This window comes from Lytechinus variegatus, chromosome 7 (genome assembly GCF_018143015.1).
Source record: "Lytechinus variegatus isolate NC3 chromosome 7, Lvar_3.0, whole genome shotgun sequence".
Classification (NCBI taxonomy): Eukaryota; Metazoa; Echinodermata; class Echinoidea; order Temnopleuroida; family Toxopneustidae; genus Lytechinus; species Lytechinus variegatus.
This window is the reverse complement of record NC_054746.1, coordinates 37,104,049-37,119,019: the sequence shown is the minus strand read 5'-3', so window position 1 is coordinate 37,119,019 and position 14,971 is coordinate 37,104,049. Positions and strand designations below refer to the sequence as shown.

Here is a 14,971-nt window from a genome sequence, read left to right as displayed (position 1 = left end):
TTAAGAATAATCTTAGGTGTTATAGGCCTATGAGCTATAGTAAAGACCTTCTTCTGTCTCTGACATAGATCTAAGAGATGGATTGAATGCTTCTCATCTGAAGGCTGAAGGTTACACATGTCCTCAATTTAGAATGAACTTGAAATTGTGCAGTGTAACTAAATGAAAGGAAAGCTTACCTTCGAGTAGGATCATGGGCATAATCTTTTTTTCACACCTTTCTGTAATCGACCCTTACATTCATTCAACTGGCAAATCTTGCAATCTCTTTATTGCTATGATGTAAAGATTGGTGTATTGCCTTGTTGTGAAGTGCCAGGTGAGTGGTATTGAATCAACACTACGACAGAAAAATGAGAAAGTGTCACCAGGTTGGTAATGAAGTTTGCAGACTGAGGTGGTAATAGCATGATCATTTAATGCTACTCTTGTTTTTCTAATTGAGTAGAGTAAAGTGTGTTGTTGATTGACAAGATGGAGAGAGGATTTAGAAATTAGGCCTACACTGTTGCAATGAGTGATGGATGGTTACACTTAGACCACTCACTAAGATCTACATGAATGTAGATAAACTTGATGAACTTTTTTTCACTCTTTCCCCCTTTCTTTCACCTTTCCATTTTATATTATTTCTCTGTAGCTTTCTTACATCCTTTCTCTCCCTTTGTTGTCTAATCGCACTTGAAACATGCACAAAGGTTTCCGAAGCGCAGTATTATTGACTTCCCAAGTTGGCAGAATCCCATAATAGATATATCAATGTATAATATAGGAATTTTCTTTGTTATGTGTGAAAAACCACAGTGAAGTTCAAATTTGTTTGAAGTTATTTTGAAGGCCTTGTATTCACAATGTGCTTGTTCAAACAGAATTAAAATTAGAGAATTTCACGAGGCCCTCAGACAAAAAGGGTTCAGGGTATGTATGCTTTCTTCTTACCACATCCTACCTGTTATGTACTTAGCCTTTACTGGTGTTGAGGAAGTTTGTGTGGTTCAATCAGGGAATTGTTAGACAATTCCATAGATTCAATAGAATAAGAACAAAGCATTTGATTAAATTTTAGATGCTGATGTCCTTAATGCTATGAAAGGAAACATTGAATCAAATGAGTGTGAAATAATGGTACTTGCATGTACCTTTTTTCCTTAGACATTGTGCCGGCTAACCCACCTAACAGAATGTAATGTTGACATTTATAGTCTATACACCCATGCTGTAGCAGTAGTAGTAATCGTAGCAGTGGTAGCAGTGTGCTGCTCTTGCTAATGTTTACTTTGCCATGGAGGTACCTCCATGCTTCTGCTGATGTTTATCTTTTTTTAAATGCTTATAGGCCTACATGAAATCTTTTTTTATATAACATGACCTTATTTGGCATTGCATTATAAACAAGCTCAATAATTTGATATTTCTATCCAGGGTTATAACCAAGCTATGAAGAACCATCCTGAAATCCAGCTTAGCCAGGAGAAGTTTGACACTCTCTTCTGCAATCTGGAGGATATCCATTCTTTTAACAGGTAAGTAGGCGTCTCTTTCTCCCCCTCCCTTCGGCTTGATGACAGGCCTGTCAGGGGGTAACCATTATGGTATCCATTTTGTCTTCTTTTTACCTCTCCAGTCTCCCCTCAAATTTCCGTGGTGGGTCTTGGCTTCCCCCTCTTTAAACGTGAGACCCAATAAACCCACCTCCATCTGCTTGGAGTTTTTTTTTTAATACTGTCTCCATCTTTTTGAGTAAGAGGCAAGAAAGAGGTAGAAGGATTTCAAATCTGAACCTGTAAGTGCTTTCCCTTTCTCTTTTCATCAAGAAGCCTTTCAGGCTTTGATCTTGCATGTCTTGTTATATTCTTTGCTTCTCCCTTTCTGAATGTTCTTTCCATCATCATCTCTTTGATTTGTGAACTCTATCCTTTTGAATTTTGATGATTATTACTTTACTGAGAAGTGAAGTAGACACATTCTTGAATATCAGATCAATTGATACAAACACTGCACTGAATATCAAACAAAAAATTAACCTCCTTTACCTTGCTAAACTCAAAACTTTCATATCTTTAGTAATTTTTCATTTAGACCTAAATGTTACAAAGAAAGTGGATGAAATATACAATTGAGAAGATATAAATAACTATATAAACAAAAATGCAAAAGACAAATTTTTCTCTAGTTTATAATGTTACATGAGCAAGACCCTCATATTGGAGTTCAGATATTAGGAAATACACAAGAGAAGGCCTACATGTAAAAGAAATATACTTAAAACATGATTTCTTAATGAAAACAAAAGAGTGGATGAAATATAAAAATGCTTTACACATTGACTGGGTTTCGGTAGAAGTACATGAGATCTGTGATGATCAAACACTGTGAGTCTCCCATCACCCCTGGACAGTATCTACAAGGAGCTGATGACATTGATTAGCTTGTTAAGCAATTACCGATTGATTCGTCATTGTATTCATTGTCCATGTAACATCATCTTGATCATTTTAATCAACAGGTCATGTCTGTCTGCAGCTAAACTCTTTGTTGAAACCTATGAATTAAGTGCTTTCTTGTTCCAAACAGAGAGTAAAGAAGTGTCCTGGTAAAGGTCAGGATATGACTGAGGTTGTCTGCTGTGATGGTCTGGTGTGAAGCCAGAGAGCATTGACCAAACAGTCATAGATTGCTCATCATTAATTTAATTCAAACAGTGATTCACTGTCTTTTCTAATCATCCAGGCGGGTGTTTGATCATCAACAACCATTGTACGCATTCAAAACTGCTGAATAATGATCATTATTTGTTTCTGAGAATTGTATTCATGTGAGATCAGAAGAGAAGAATATACCAATGAACAATAACTATTGTTGGCTTGTTATTGAAATATGTGATAGTAAGGGTTGAAAAATGACTTTGAGAATGGAAATGGACAGTTTGAAATTTTACTTTAAAGTAAAGAGCATGATGTCAAGATTTCAAATCACAGTTTACACATGAATGTAGGCAGTACAAGTTTTTCATAAAATTCAAGTATCCAAACGCCTGTGACATACCATTTATTAGTACACCAATAGGCAGTAAATGGGCAGATTTGACATCAAACATAGAATGTGCAATGTTTGGTATACAAACCAGGCTATGAGAAGTTCATCATGCACCTGTTTTAATCAAGGCCACTCTGCTTAATCTCATAATTTCCAAATTACTAACATGATGATGACGAGGCAGGAATAGGCATTTGTGAAATGAGCAGAGCTCTGTTAAATTTGAATTGAAGAATGTACTTTCAAGAAGGGCAGACGTATTATTTGTAATTGGATTAATAATAGTATTTCCATTATTCATATTGAAAATTGTAAAGGTAATGTATTTAAAGGACATTGCATTCCAAATGAATAATTACAGAACATTTTCATGATGATCCTTTTTTTCTGTCAGAGCTCTAAAAAAAATGTTATTAGACAAAGTAATAAAAGCATTAATTTTGTTCAAAGGTTTTATGTTAATTCCCTTTGAATCAAAATAATTCCAGACAAAATATCACAAGTCAAGCATTTCTGTAACAAGATACAGCATTTACCGTTGTGTTTTAATGTGAAATTTATAAATCTCCTGGTCCTTGAGTGATATGATATACAAAAACATCACTAACTAAGTAAAGTAAATTGTACAAATTTTTGAACAATATTTTATTTTGTATTTTGTGTAAACTTTACTTATTAAATTTGGGAAAAATGTTTTTCTTTTTGATTGGGTAAAGTTTTGAAGACATAGGATGTTGAAATTCGATCCCAGTTACACCGGCCACCCCCTCCCAGGGCTTAACCCGGGCGAGGGAGATATTATCAAGATTAGGAAATTACAAAATTACCTGATAAGCTGAAAGATAAAGATTTCATGATTTTCTAATTTTGGGACACTTCAAGAGATTTCTGGCCTAGGGTTGGATTTATTGGAAGGAAAAGGAAATCCTTTTTTCTGGAGGAAGGATGGAAATTTTAAGCGCAACGTCTGGTGTCTGGTCAGAAGCTTTTGCTTAACTGGACGAAGTGAAACCAAAATAAATGTTGATTTAAAAATCTTCAAAGCTTCTGAACTAGTTTTTAGGGCCAAACAGAAGTTAGCATGTCTGAGCTTTGGCTTTACTACCAGACTTAATGTGGCTTATATGTTCAGCAGCTTAGAAACAATCTCTGCAACAACTACGCGTATGTCATCAACTAGAGCAGTCAGGAACATGTTCTAGAATACATTTCCCGACTTGATAATAGTCAAACTACATGACTACTTAACTCAAGAAATGGTATGACTGTGACAGGATTTCATGCTACCCAACAGCCAAAAGAATTGGGTGGGATTTGGGAACAGTGTGGTAATCTTAATTCAGCACATATATGATACACTCGAAAATTAGATCATTTGATATAATAGCCTTCTTCTCTTTCCATAAAATGACATCACTTTAAATCACTTTCTAGTTATTCAACAATACTCATATTCCCCAGATTAGACTGCCACAAGGGCATATAAATCCTGTCAATTAATACAAAGGAATAGGATGATTATATGGGGTTTTGAGAGATTATGTTCTCTTTATATCTGTCTGGTTTTTCACCATTAGGTGGTTTCAGACCGCCTCGAAGTTCGCCAGTTCCAGGTATTCTCTGATCGGGAAATTTACCCCGATCAGAAAATACCAGGTATTTTGGTAATGTGAAAGCAAACTACGCGTAATTTCCCCGAAAGAAAATACCCGCTAAATAGTAGGTACTTGGCGAAATTACGAGAACTTTCGTGGGGATTTTTCCAAGGTCGCAGGTATTTTGGCGATGTGAAAGCAAATTACGGGAACTTTTATCCCAGCGTGTCGTTGGGCGCGGCGGCGTGGGTGGCTGCTGGGCAAGTGATTTTGAATCTCCCGCCTTGCCGGCTTATCAGACCACACTGCGCATGCTCGTAACTTCGGGAACTTATCCCGAAGGATGTGTTTCGGGGCGGTGTGAATGCAGGAATAATTAACGGGTATTTTTTAGCCTTAAAAAGTTCTCGTAATTTAACGGGGATTCTTGTGATCGAGGCGGTTTCACCATTGTGTAAAACATTTTACCAGTTTATCTCTTCCTCCTATATTGTGTACACTGGAAGATGTTGAGATATAAGCTAACCTCCATTCGTATATTTGTCCATGTTCCCCCTTTTCACTCCTTTATTACATATTTGTAGGGTTGGATTAACATTCTTCTAAACAATAACACGTGGATAAATGTGAATATGTAAATGTAAATGTGTGGGCGCGTTGTGGTGTAGTGGTTCTGACTCTCGCCTTTCAAACAGAGGGTCGTGGGTTTGAATCCTAGCCATGGTGTGTTTTCCTTCAGCAAGAAATTTATCCACACTGTGCTGCACTCGACCCAGGTGAGGTGAATGGGTACCCGGCAGGATTAATTCCTTGAATGCACCAAGCGCCTTTAGCAGCTGGAGCTACAGCCGGGTAATATATAGTGCGCCACTGAATAGGCAACTAGATAGATCAGCGCCTCATAAATGCTATTTATTATTATTAATAGTCAAGTAAATATGATTTCTTTTTGATGATTTAAATCAATGATTGATTGAAATTATACCATAATTTAGCTCCATCTGTTTATGTCGTTGATCAGTAGATCATGCCTCATCATAGATAAAATGGAAAAGAGGAATCATGAACTAGTAATGACTAGAAATAGATCATGTGGTTTCTAGACTGATTGGGCTTAGTATAGACTTCCTTTTGAAAGATCAGTTGCTTAAAGCAGTCGCAAGGTCATTTACTCTTTGTTTCATTTAGAACTTGGTTTTCAATGGTCATAATGGTAGTAATTAATGTTTATGGCAACGGTTACATAATATTGTTTGATCTCATAAACATCCTGTTTGATGATGATGATGACATTGCTCGCTGTTAAGGTCACTACCCAGACACCAATGAAGATTTCAATAGTTCTGAATTCTAGAGCATATTTTTTTATATTTTTTATATTCGAAAAAAGTAATATTTTAAAATAATTGATTGTTTGCATTTTACATCCTAAATGAATGGGATTGACATTGGTTTACCTCTGGTGACAGGTCTGAATTGATTTTATAAAACAAATGAAACATGAAGATTTTTACAAATCATTTACAAAGAGAACTTCAAATTGCCCTGATCCCTACTTGGGTTAAAATACATTTTGTAACTACATTTCCCCCACATTTCATTCTCTTAATGGAATAATTGCCTGATTTTTAATTTACCAAGAGGTTATCTTCCACTGGCTGATGAAAGATCCGCATTAATGTAGGAAGTATCAAGTGTCATATATGCTGTGTTTCCTAGGTTGAGGCCTATCTTTTCAGCACAGGAATATCAAGGAGGGATACCTCCCTGAATTTCTTCCCCTTCCCAAGTCATTTCCAAGGCCACTCCATGGACTTGAAAGAAATTATTATTTATAGATTCTACTTCTTTATTTATTTTTATTCATATTGGTTTTTAGTAGGCTATTTTTTAGTTTGGTCAATGGACACATGCTGATGGATTTTGTAGTAAAGAAAAACACTTTTATGATGATTGATGAGTTGGTTTCAAAATACTAAAAAGTTTACTATATTTGGATTTAATCTTGTGAGGTTATATTGGTCATGTAAAAATGCATCGCAATAAAATGTTTGGGATTTACAAGTACTTAATCAATCTTAACAGATTATGTTTAAGTATGGTGATTCTTCCTGAACATATCAAGATTGAATATTCTTCAAACGGAAAGCAATTAGAATTTTTTCTTTTGTACAATATTGAGAGCAAGGGGTAATATCATTCTTATTTTTTTATTTCATTTTTTTATTATTTATTTATTTATTTATTTTTGTTTATTTATTCATTTTTGAGGGGATGCACTTGACTACATCGCTGTACACACATGCAACCAAAGAGATGCATAAGAACTTAAGAAGCATAATGTATTTGAGACGTCAATTACCCCCCCCCTCCCAAAAAAGATTTTTTTTTTTCATGATTGATCAAATTGCATTTTGGTTATTTTCCCCATATTTCTTGATTTTCTTGTAAACAATAACCTGATTGCAAGCATGTTTTATTGGGGTTATATTAGACAGGCTTCGGGGTAAAATTGACAAAGAAAGCATGTGGAAATACAAACTTTGAATATACCAGAGATTTGAAAAATCAAAATGAAGAATATTGTGGGGGTGGTTTTGAAAACCTTTGGTCACATGTTGTACAATGTTCAATAAATTCCTGGCTCGTTAAAGAGGCGAAACTACAAATGTTAGGAAACTTGGGAGATTAAAAATAGAATAAACTTGGATGTCGAGGAGTGAAACATTTCACACATTTTTAATTTTGTTGATAAGAAACGGAAAATATAAAGAGATACCATCTTACATGATGGAGGTCAGGTAAAAAAAAGGAGGAAGTTAAAACTTTCAGGAAAGACCCTAATCAATGTAGAGTAGTTTTGAGTTTGAGCCAATTTTTATTAACTAGTTCTTTATCAAATATTGTGTTTCCTTTCTAAATTAAGAAGGGGGAGGCCTTTTTTCATGGGTAATTAATACACGTCAGTTTTGGTTTTGGAGAGTAGTATGAATGAACTTCCATAAGTGCCAAAATGGACAGAACTATAATAACCAAAACTTTATATTCTTAACAGACCTCAAGTACTTAAGATTGAGTTTAGAGTAATTAAGATAGATATACTTAAAATGTAGTGTTCTTTTCTTGCTAATGTCTAAAAGTACTTTTATTTAAACTGAAGTATCCATGCGAATTAAATTCAGCATTTTTTCCATTAAATATAGTAACTATGTGAGTGGACAGAGCTGGACAAACAACTGTTGTCTATTTTATTTCTATACCAGATGATCTATAGTTAGTGTATGACCAGTAGTCCTTAAGGATGATTTTAAATTGGTTTCTTCCCTTCCTATCTCTTTCTGAAGGATAACAAATTAAGTATCCTTGTACACTTTAATAGTAAGCCTGTGTATGAAGTAGACTCATTTCTTTTGTAATATCTATTAGATCACATGAAAGAAAGTCAGAATTAGACTCTAAAACAGATTTTTTATAACAAATATACAGAAGTCTTAAAAGGCCTTTTCTACTTCTCACCCCTTTATTATAACCATGCAACATGTAGGAGATTGCTTTACAACTTGGGAATATGTTGTGTAGATATGTCTTTTTGAGCATTCATCATAATGCATCAGTAACCACCTAGTATGTGATAGTATAAGTAGCACTCTTTTGTGTATTCTTTGCATATAAGGATGACACAAAAGAGTGGTAATAACTTTAAAATCATGGTTTTATCCCTTTATATATATTGAGTTAACTTTAAAGTTAACAGGGGTAAAAAAGTAGATAGCATGTATAGCGTTAATCCCTTTTGGCTTTTATCTGTGCCAGTTCTTGGATTGTAGCACTGCTTATATCATGGACTTACTATAGTACGTCCATGCTTATATGAAGCCAATCTTGTAATATTGTATTGTTCTCTTAAATAGATCAAAGCAATTATTGATAATGGAGTTGCAACACCTTCTTAATTGATGAAATTCTATTTTTTCATATTGCAGGGAACTACTGGCAGATCTTGAACAGAGTGATGAGGATCCTGTCAAGTTGGCCGATTGTTTCCTAGAAGTGGTGAGTGCTCTCTCCTGGCTCATTATTGATGCAACCTTTTCATCATTAACCAATCACAATCCACCCTTCAACAATTCACAGTTAAAAAATTAATTATGATTGGTTGATATACGGGACAGTTGCAAAGTTGGGAAGTGTCTTAGAAACCTCTTGTGAATTTACCGGAAAGACATCTCCCCACTCTCCTACTGGCAAAGTACCACTTCTTTCAAATTTTCACTTTCACTCAAATGTAAAGGTTTTGTTAGTATGATGATCCTTTGCCACAGGATATGGAAATTATTTCTTGAATTCTATTATAGGCATTTGATAACAGTGTAAAACTATACTTGGAAAAAACAAACATAATCTTAAATATAAATATTCCAAATTCAAGAGAAATGCAAAGCATATGATCATCCTAAGCAAATTGATAAAATTGTTTCTAATAATAGTGTTCAAATTTGTTCAATTTTCAATTTATCTAGTTATTATTAACTCTTTATTTATTAATTATCATATTTATGAAAACCAAATGATCTGTTTGATTTACATAATATATAATCCAAGGTTGCTGTTGCAAAGATGAAGTTGTTGAGAGCATATAATTCAGACCTGTGTCCTTAATTCAAAATGCTTTGGGTTGTTTACGACCTTTTTGATTTGGTCCAAGATCAAAGTTTGTTAAGAAATCAAAATGGCACTCCAAATAATGAAATTAAATTTCTGTGACAGCAAGGTTACTCACTGAATTGCACAGAAGTGCTTTTTCAGGAAATCGTTGATTAACTCTAATACTCTATGACTTTTTCCGTCATTTTTTCTTCTTTACTGATTGCACTTTCACCATACTGTATTGGGAGTTGTATGAAAGAGTTGAGTATATTAGCTCATGGTATCTATCGGCACTTGTCGCCTGTAGTAATATTTGTCCCCTCCGGTTGGTCCCCGTCCCTTGGATGAATTTGGCCTGCCGACCCAACCTGACAGAGTGTGGCATGATGAATGGACTTGACAGTGATGGGCTTATAATGCCTCCCAGCTGGTCACTTTGTCATATCTATAACTCTCATATATTTTATGATATCATTAAGGTCAAGAATGGGAGGGGACTGAGGAATGGATGTACTTTGTCACAGGGGTCAAAGATCCTTGTTTGTGTACCGCAGGCGGCCATTTTGAAACAAAGAACAGAGTGCTATATTGTGACAAGATAGAATGTGTCTATTCCCCCAAGAAATTAAGAAGACTGGTGAAATATCCAACAGAGAGAATAAAGGATGTTATACAAGGAATGCAATAATATTTGGTGCATGTATTGACAGATATGGTAGAAAATATTTTTGTATTTCTTGTTATTATTTTGACTTACATGTATACATGTACTGCATGTGTGATCTGTGAAAAATATGTACTTAGTGTCATAAATGATGTCAATTTATGAGGAATGTTTCAATATGCATTTGTCATTCCAGCCTCAAGCAAAACAAAACAAAAACAAATAAAAAAATGGGAACAAAAGAAATTATGGATAGCTAATTCAATCTCTGTTTCCAATAGCTTACCCTGGAATCAACATTCTAAAGTGACCCCTGTAAAATTTTGAAATGTTGAAGCAAAAGAAAACTTTGAAATAAAGCTTTTATCCTGAAGCAATGACTAACAGTCATCTCTTTATGATATTACAAGGTGAGGGGAACTATTAAAAGGTTCAAAGGCAGTAAATAAGGTTCTATTGTGATCGTAGATCCTTTACCAGGAAGATGATTATATTGCACCTTGAGGGGTAGTAGGTCTAGGTTGAGGATTTGAGCTCCTCTTGACCTGTTTGTTGTTGAAGGTGTCACATATAAATGCTATGATAGACATCACGCTGATACATATCTTGAGAAACTGAATTTCCTCTCCTGAATTTAAACCGCAAAGACTGGAGCTGAAGAGTGAGAAACTAGGGCCTAAGGATGTATTTGCCACCATCTCGTGATAGGTTCTCCTTGCTTCTATAAATCTTTTGGTTCTCTTTACACCTGCCTTTGTACTCAATGAACTTTTAACACCCTTTCCCCTTCACCTGAAGATTGGTTTGTTGCATATAAAAGAGAAATGTTTCAAGTACAAGTGGATTGCAGGGGGAATTGAAACATTTTATTTTCTGAAGGGTTTTACTGCTTGCAGAGGCAAGCTAAAATTGAAAAAAATGTGTCTGTGACAAAAATTTTCACCAGTTTCTGTATTTGTTTGTGCCATTTTCAAGTCTCTTACCTCGACAGAGTCTGGAAGAATCATTAATTTGTGATACCTTTTTTAATATTTCACTTCTTCCTTCAGAAAGAAAAAAGACATGCTATTCCTTTCATGGGTAGTTACTGTTCCACCTTTACACCACTCCTACTCGGTATATTGTCAAAATACATTATCAGCTTTGAAAGATATCAATTAACACCCTTGACTCAAAGTGATTAATACTAATTTGGTGTCCATTAATTAGATTGTTGCGCCCACAGATTGAACCTGAGCAGACACCGCCATTGCTCTGCTGAATGAGTAGAGGGTACTTGCTGAACTTGACAGGTCTAAAATGTTAGGTATTCAAGACATGGTTGTACTGACTAATGTGTGGTCGGTTTGGGAAAGAGCATGGGAGGGATAAAGTAATCAATAAAAGCTAATATATCCTGGGAAACTTGAAAAGAGTTTTCCCTGTCTCTGTTTCACAGTCACTAATGAACTTAAACCAAAAAACCACAAAGTAATTACTGTGATGACATTCTTTGGATAGAATTGATTCAATATTTAGAAGCGAGGGAAAAAGGTTGTGTGGGTACACACAAATTCCATTCAATTAATTAATTTTCTGGGTTGCAATGTGAGTGAATGCAAGGGCATTGACATGGTTAAGTGTATATTGAATTGAAATGTGTTATTTTAAAAAATTTTTGTACAATAGTCGTTATAAGAACTTCTATTTGTACTTCTGCTTGTGCTTCAGTTGCTTCTGTTGTTATTGTTCTTCCTTTTTATTATTTTTTTCTTTTGTCATTCTGTCAGACTATGATCATATTTTCTCTTATATTCCAGGAGGATGAGTTCTGTATCTACACCAAATACTGTACCAACTACCCCAAGGCGGTGGATGTCTTGACAGAATGTATGCAGGATCCTGTAATATCAGACTTCTTCAGAGAGCAGCAGGCACAGCTCAATCATGGTCTTGCCCTTGGTGCCTATCTACTCAAACCAGTACAGAGGATACTCAAATACCATCTTCTCTTTCAGGTAATGAAATAGTACAGCTCAATTTTACTAGGTAGATTGAAGAGCACTCCTAGATAACTTGCCTTCTGCCCTGCAGAAGGAGATTGCCTTTGAAGAAAAAAAAGTCAACCCCAAATTGTAACTGACTTCTGATTGTCAAAACTGGTTTTCAATAAAAAAGAAGCTTTTTCCTTTTATTTATGATATTGCAGACAAAATGTTGAAAATTTCACACTCGTGCCTAATACATCTTCATGAGAAATATTGTAAAGTCACATTTTCAAAGATAATGAATGAAAATAGATATAGTTTTTTTTTTTATAGAAAATCATTGTGTTAATGAATTATGCTAATATTTTTTTATTAACTGAAATATTACAACCCTATTTGAAGTTTTTAGCAAGATGGTTGTGCTTTACAGAAATTGTGATTTTTGTAAATTCATCAAATGCCCTTTTGTATTTTCAAGAAAGAAAGAAAAAAATATGTGGCATCGTGATGTCATCTTCAAATTGGCACTACTACCAAATATCCAGGGTGGTGTATTTTTGCAAGTTAGCTTGAGGGTACCCTGAGGGTGTAGATTAGATAATGATGATGATTAATTATTCCATCATCACTGAATATCTCTCCTTTTCACCATTTTCAATAACAACATACCTTGGGCCCATTTGTTGAGCAGGGGACATGAAAGGAAATTTCAAGGTGAACAATACTTCCTTTTTTTGTTGATGAGTTATCAAACCTCATGATGATGAATATAAATCATGTTTAATGAGGAATGTTTTCCTTTGACGTAGATTTTATGATTCGTCATGGTTCATAGTCCTGATAGCCTACTGGGAAGTAAGTGCACAGAAAAAAAAGAATTATACTACGATATAAATCATTTGATATTTGTAAAGGTTTATTGTATTTTCTTAGTTTGATATCAGATACAGAATTGATTTGAAATAAGACCTTTTAGAAAATATAAAAAAGCATATAAGAAATCTAAAATATATCACTCCTGTCTGTTAGATATGACACTAACCAGACTCCTCGCAGTCAACAATAATACTCGGACCTTACTTGGGCATAGCTGGTTAGTGGTTCTTTTGCATGTTCTGGGTCATCTTTGGCAAATCCAGACCAACACATTGATAAAATACTCTAGAGGGATTTGAACTGTGTATATTCAAAGATCATATTGTTATCCACAGACCAAGACACCATTACATCTGATTCTTAGTCAACACAAACCTATGTCCAGGTGTACTCCTTGATTAAGAAGTCCTTTGGCATTCTTCACTCTACACTGTCTTTCTATTCTTAGAATCCTATATGAGGTAGTTATATGCACCCATGAGAGCATCTCTGTCATCCTAAAGACCCATTGTTCTTAAGTTTCCCTTTTTTTTCATTCTCATACCTACATGCTAAATGCCAGAGATCTTGTCAGAGTTTCCCCTTCTAAATCTTTCCCCACTCTCCCATCTACATAATGGATCGATAGTAGAAAGTATTTAATCCCAGGTTCCGAAGTGAATCCAGAGTTATTCTCATATTCTCTATCTTGGTGTTAAAATAGTTGAAAATCAATTTGTAAATTATCAAATAGTGCAAGACTTTGCAATACAGGCAGTTTCTCAAAGATTTTTTTTTCTTCTGATTTTTGTTTGAATTTGTTATGAATTTCCGATATCTATGATTTGTATCCTGGCAGAGAAAGTCCTCTACTTCAAAGCGTGTTCCTGTAAAGATTAAGGTTGCCTTGATTTTCCCCTTCTTTCCCCCTTAAAATAATTCTGGGACAATGTTAAAAGTGTTTCCTCACACTAGAGAGGTATCCTTTTTTTTCTTTCAGTCTTATATTTCTTTGAATTTTATAAAAATAACCTTTCCCTTTCTTCCTGTGTGCTTACAACTTACCCTAGGTGAAACACCTTAAAAACTCAGGTGGCTCTTTATCTTGGCTTACAGCCATATTTGCTCCAGTTTTGATTAATCTTATTTTTCTGCCTTATGATTTTTGTGGTTCGTTTTTCAAACTTGGCAAGTAGAAGATCTGTAGTAAAGAAAATCACTGACAAAAATGACCTAACACACACAAAAAAATTCAAATTTTGAAAATGAAAATCTGACATTTAGCAGCATCAATAATGTTTCATTTTTGTCTGAACCAGTTATAGAAATCACACTGAGTATAAAATTACATATCAGATGAAACTTAACTTTGGCCCTCACTGAAATTTCTTGGAGGAGGAAATCATTTCTATACATGTACACTACAATGCTGGCAAAGAAAAGTATGAAAGAAAGAAAAAAAATGACTTTACGTTGTATGAATATATAGTGTATGAAAGATATTTCTGGAGTCTTGTCTCTCAACCATTGATCATGCTGATGTTTTATTTTAGATTTGTCCTTGTGGTGATCAGAGATAAGGGAGAAGAGAAGAAAGAAAAGGAAAAAGGGAAAACATTCATAGACCGCTGCAAAGTTATATTTATGGAGTCTTATGTTATGTTGCTATAGGGGTAGTAAAATTCACTTGGAGTAGATGGAGGAGAGAGGGGGGGGGGGTGGGAGATTACAAGAGTAAGTGGTGATCTTGAAGGGTTGCCCAACAATCTGGCCCATTGGAATAATAAAAATGGTGCATTTCCTGGCTTGGCACATGACTGTATACATGATTTTAATCTATTGACGTCAAAAGCACCAGGAAGAGTGTGAATAATCACCAGGTCACTTCTTTCTTGCTGATGTTCCAGGGTAGTCAGAAAGTCAGAAGTTTCCAACTTCGGATCTCGATGCTCCCCTAAGAGAATCCAATCGCTCATTTGTTTCTAGACCATGACTATCGCAATGCTTTCTCATGGTTTCCTATTTCTGTAGGTCTCTGCATCCCCCAAACCTGCTCCTAATTTAAGCTTCCTTCGTTCTTTGCCATTGTATTATTTTCTTCAATTCATCATGCAGGCATCTCATGAACAGGAGAAAATAGGGCATATTTTCAGCTATTTGTAGCTATACAGTTTTTCATGATTATCAAACTTTCAGTGGGCCTTTGA

The 14,971-nt window shown here is 34.9% G+C and overlaps 1 protein-coding gene across 5 annotated transcripts in view; it reads left to right on the top strand.

Annotated features, from left to right (window-relative positions):
* LOC121419177 overlaps positions 1 to 14,971 on the top strand; it is an 84,230-nt gene that overhangs the window by 31,792 nt on the left and 37,467 nt on the right. For all 5 annotated transcript variants that reach the window (XM_041613528.1, XM_041613526.1, XM_041613525.1 and 2 more), the window contains exons 3-5: positions 1,423 to 1,523; positions 8,615 to 8,684; positions 11,742 to 11,939. In XM_041613528.1, coding sequence (XP_041469462.1) covers positions 1,423 to 1,523; positions 8,615 to 8,684; positions 11,742 to 11,939 — 369 coding nt within the window. The remainder of the gene's footprint in view (positions 1 to 1,422; positions 1,524 to 8,614; positions 8,685 to 11,741; positions 11,940 to 14,971) is intronic.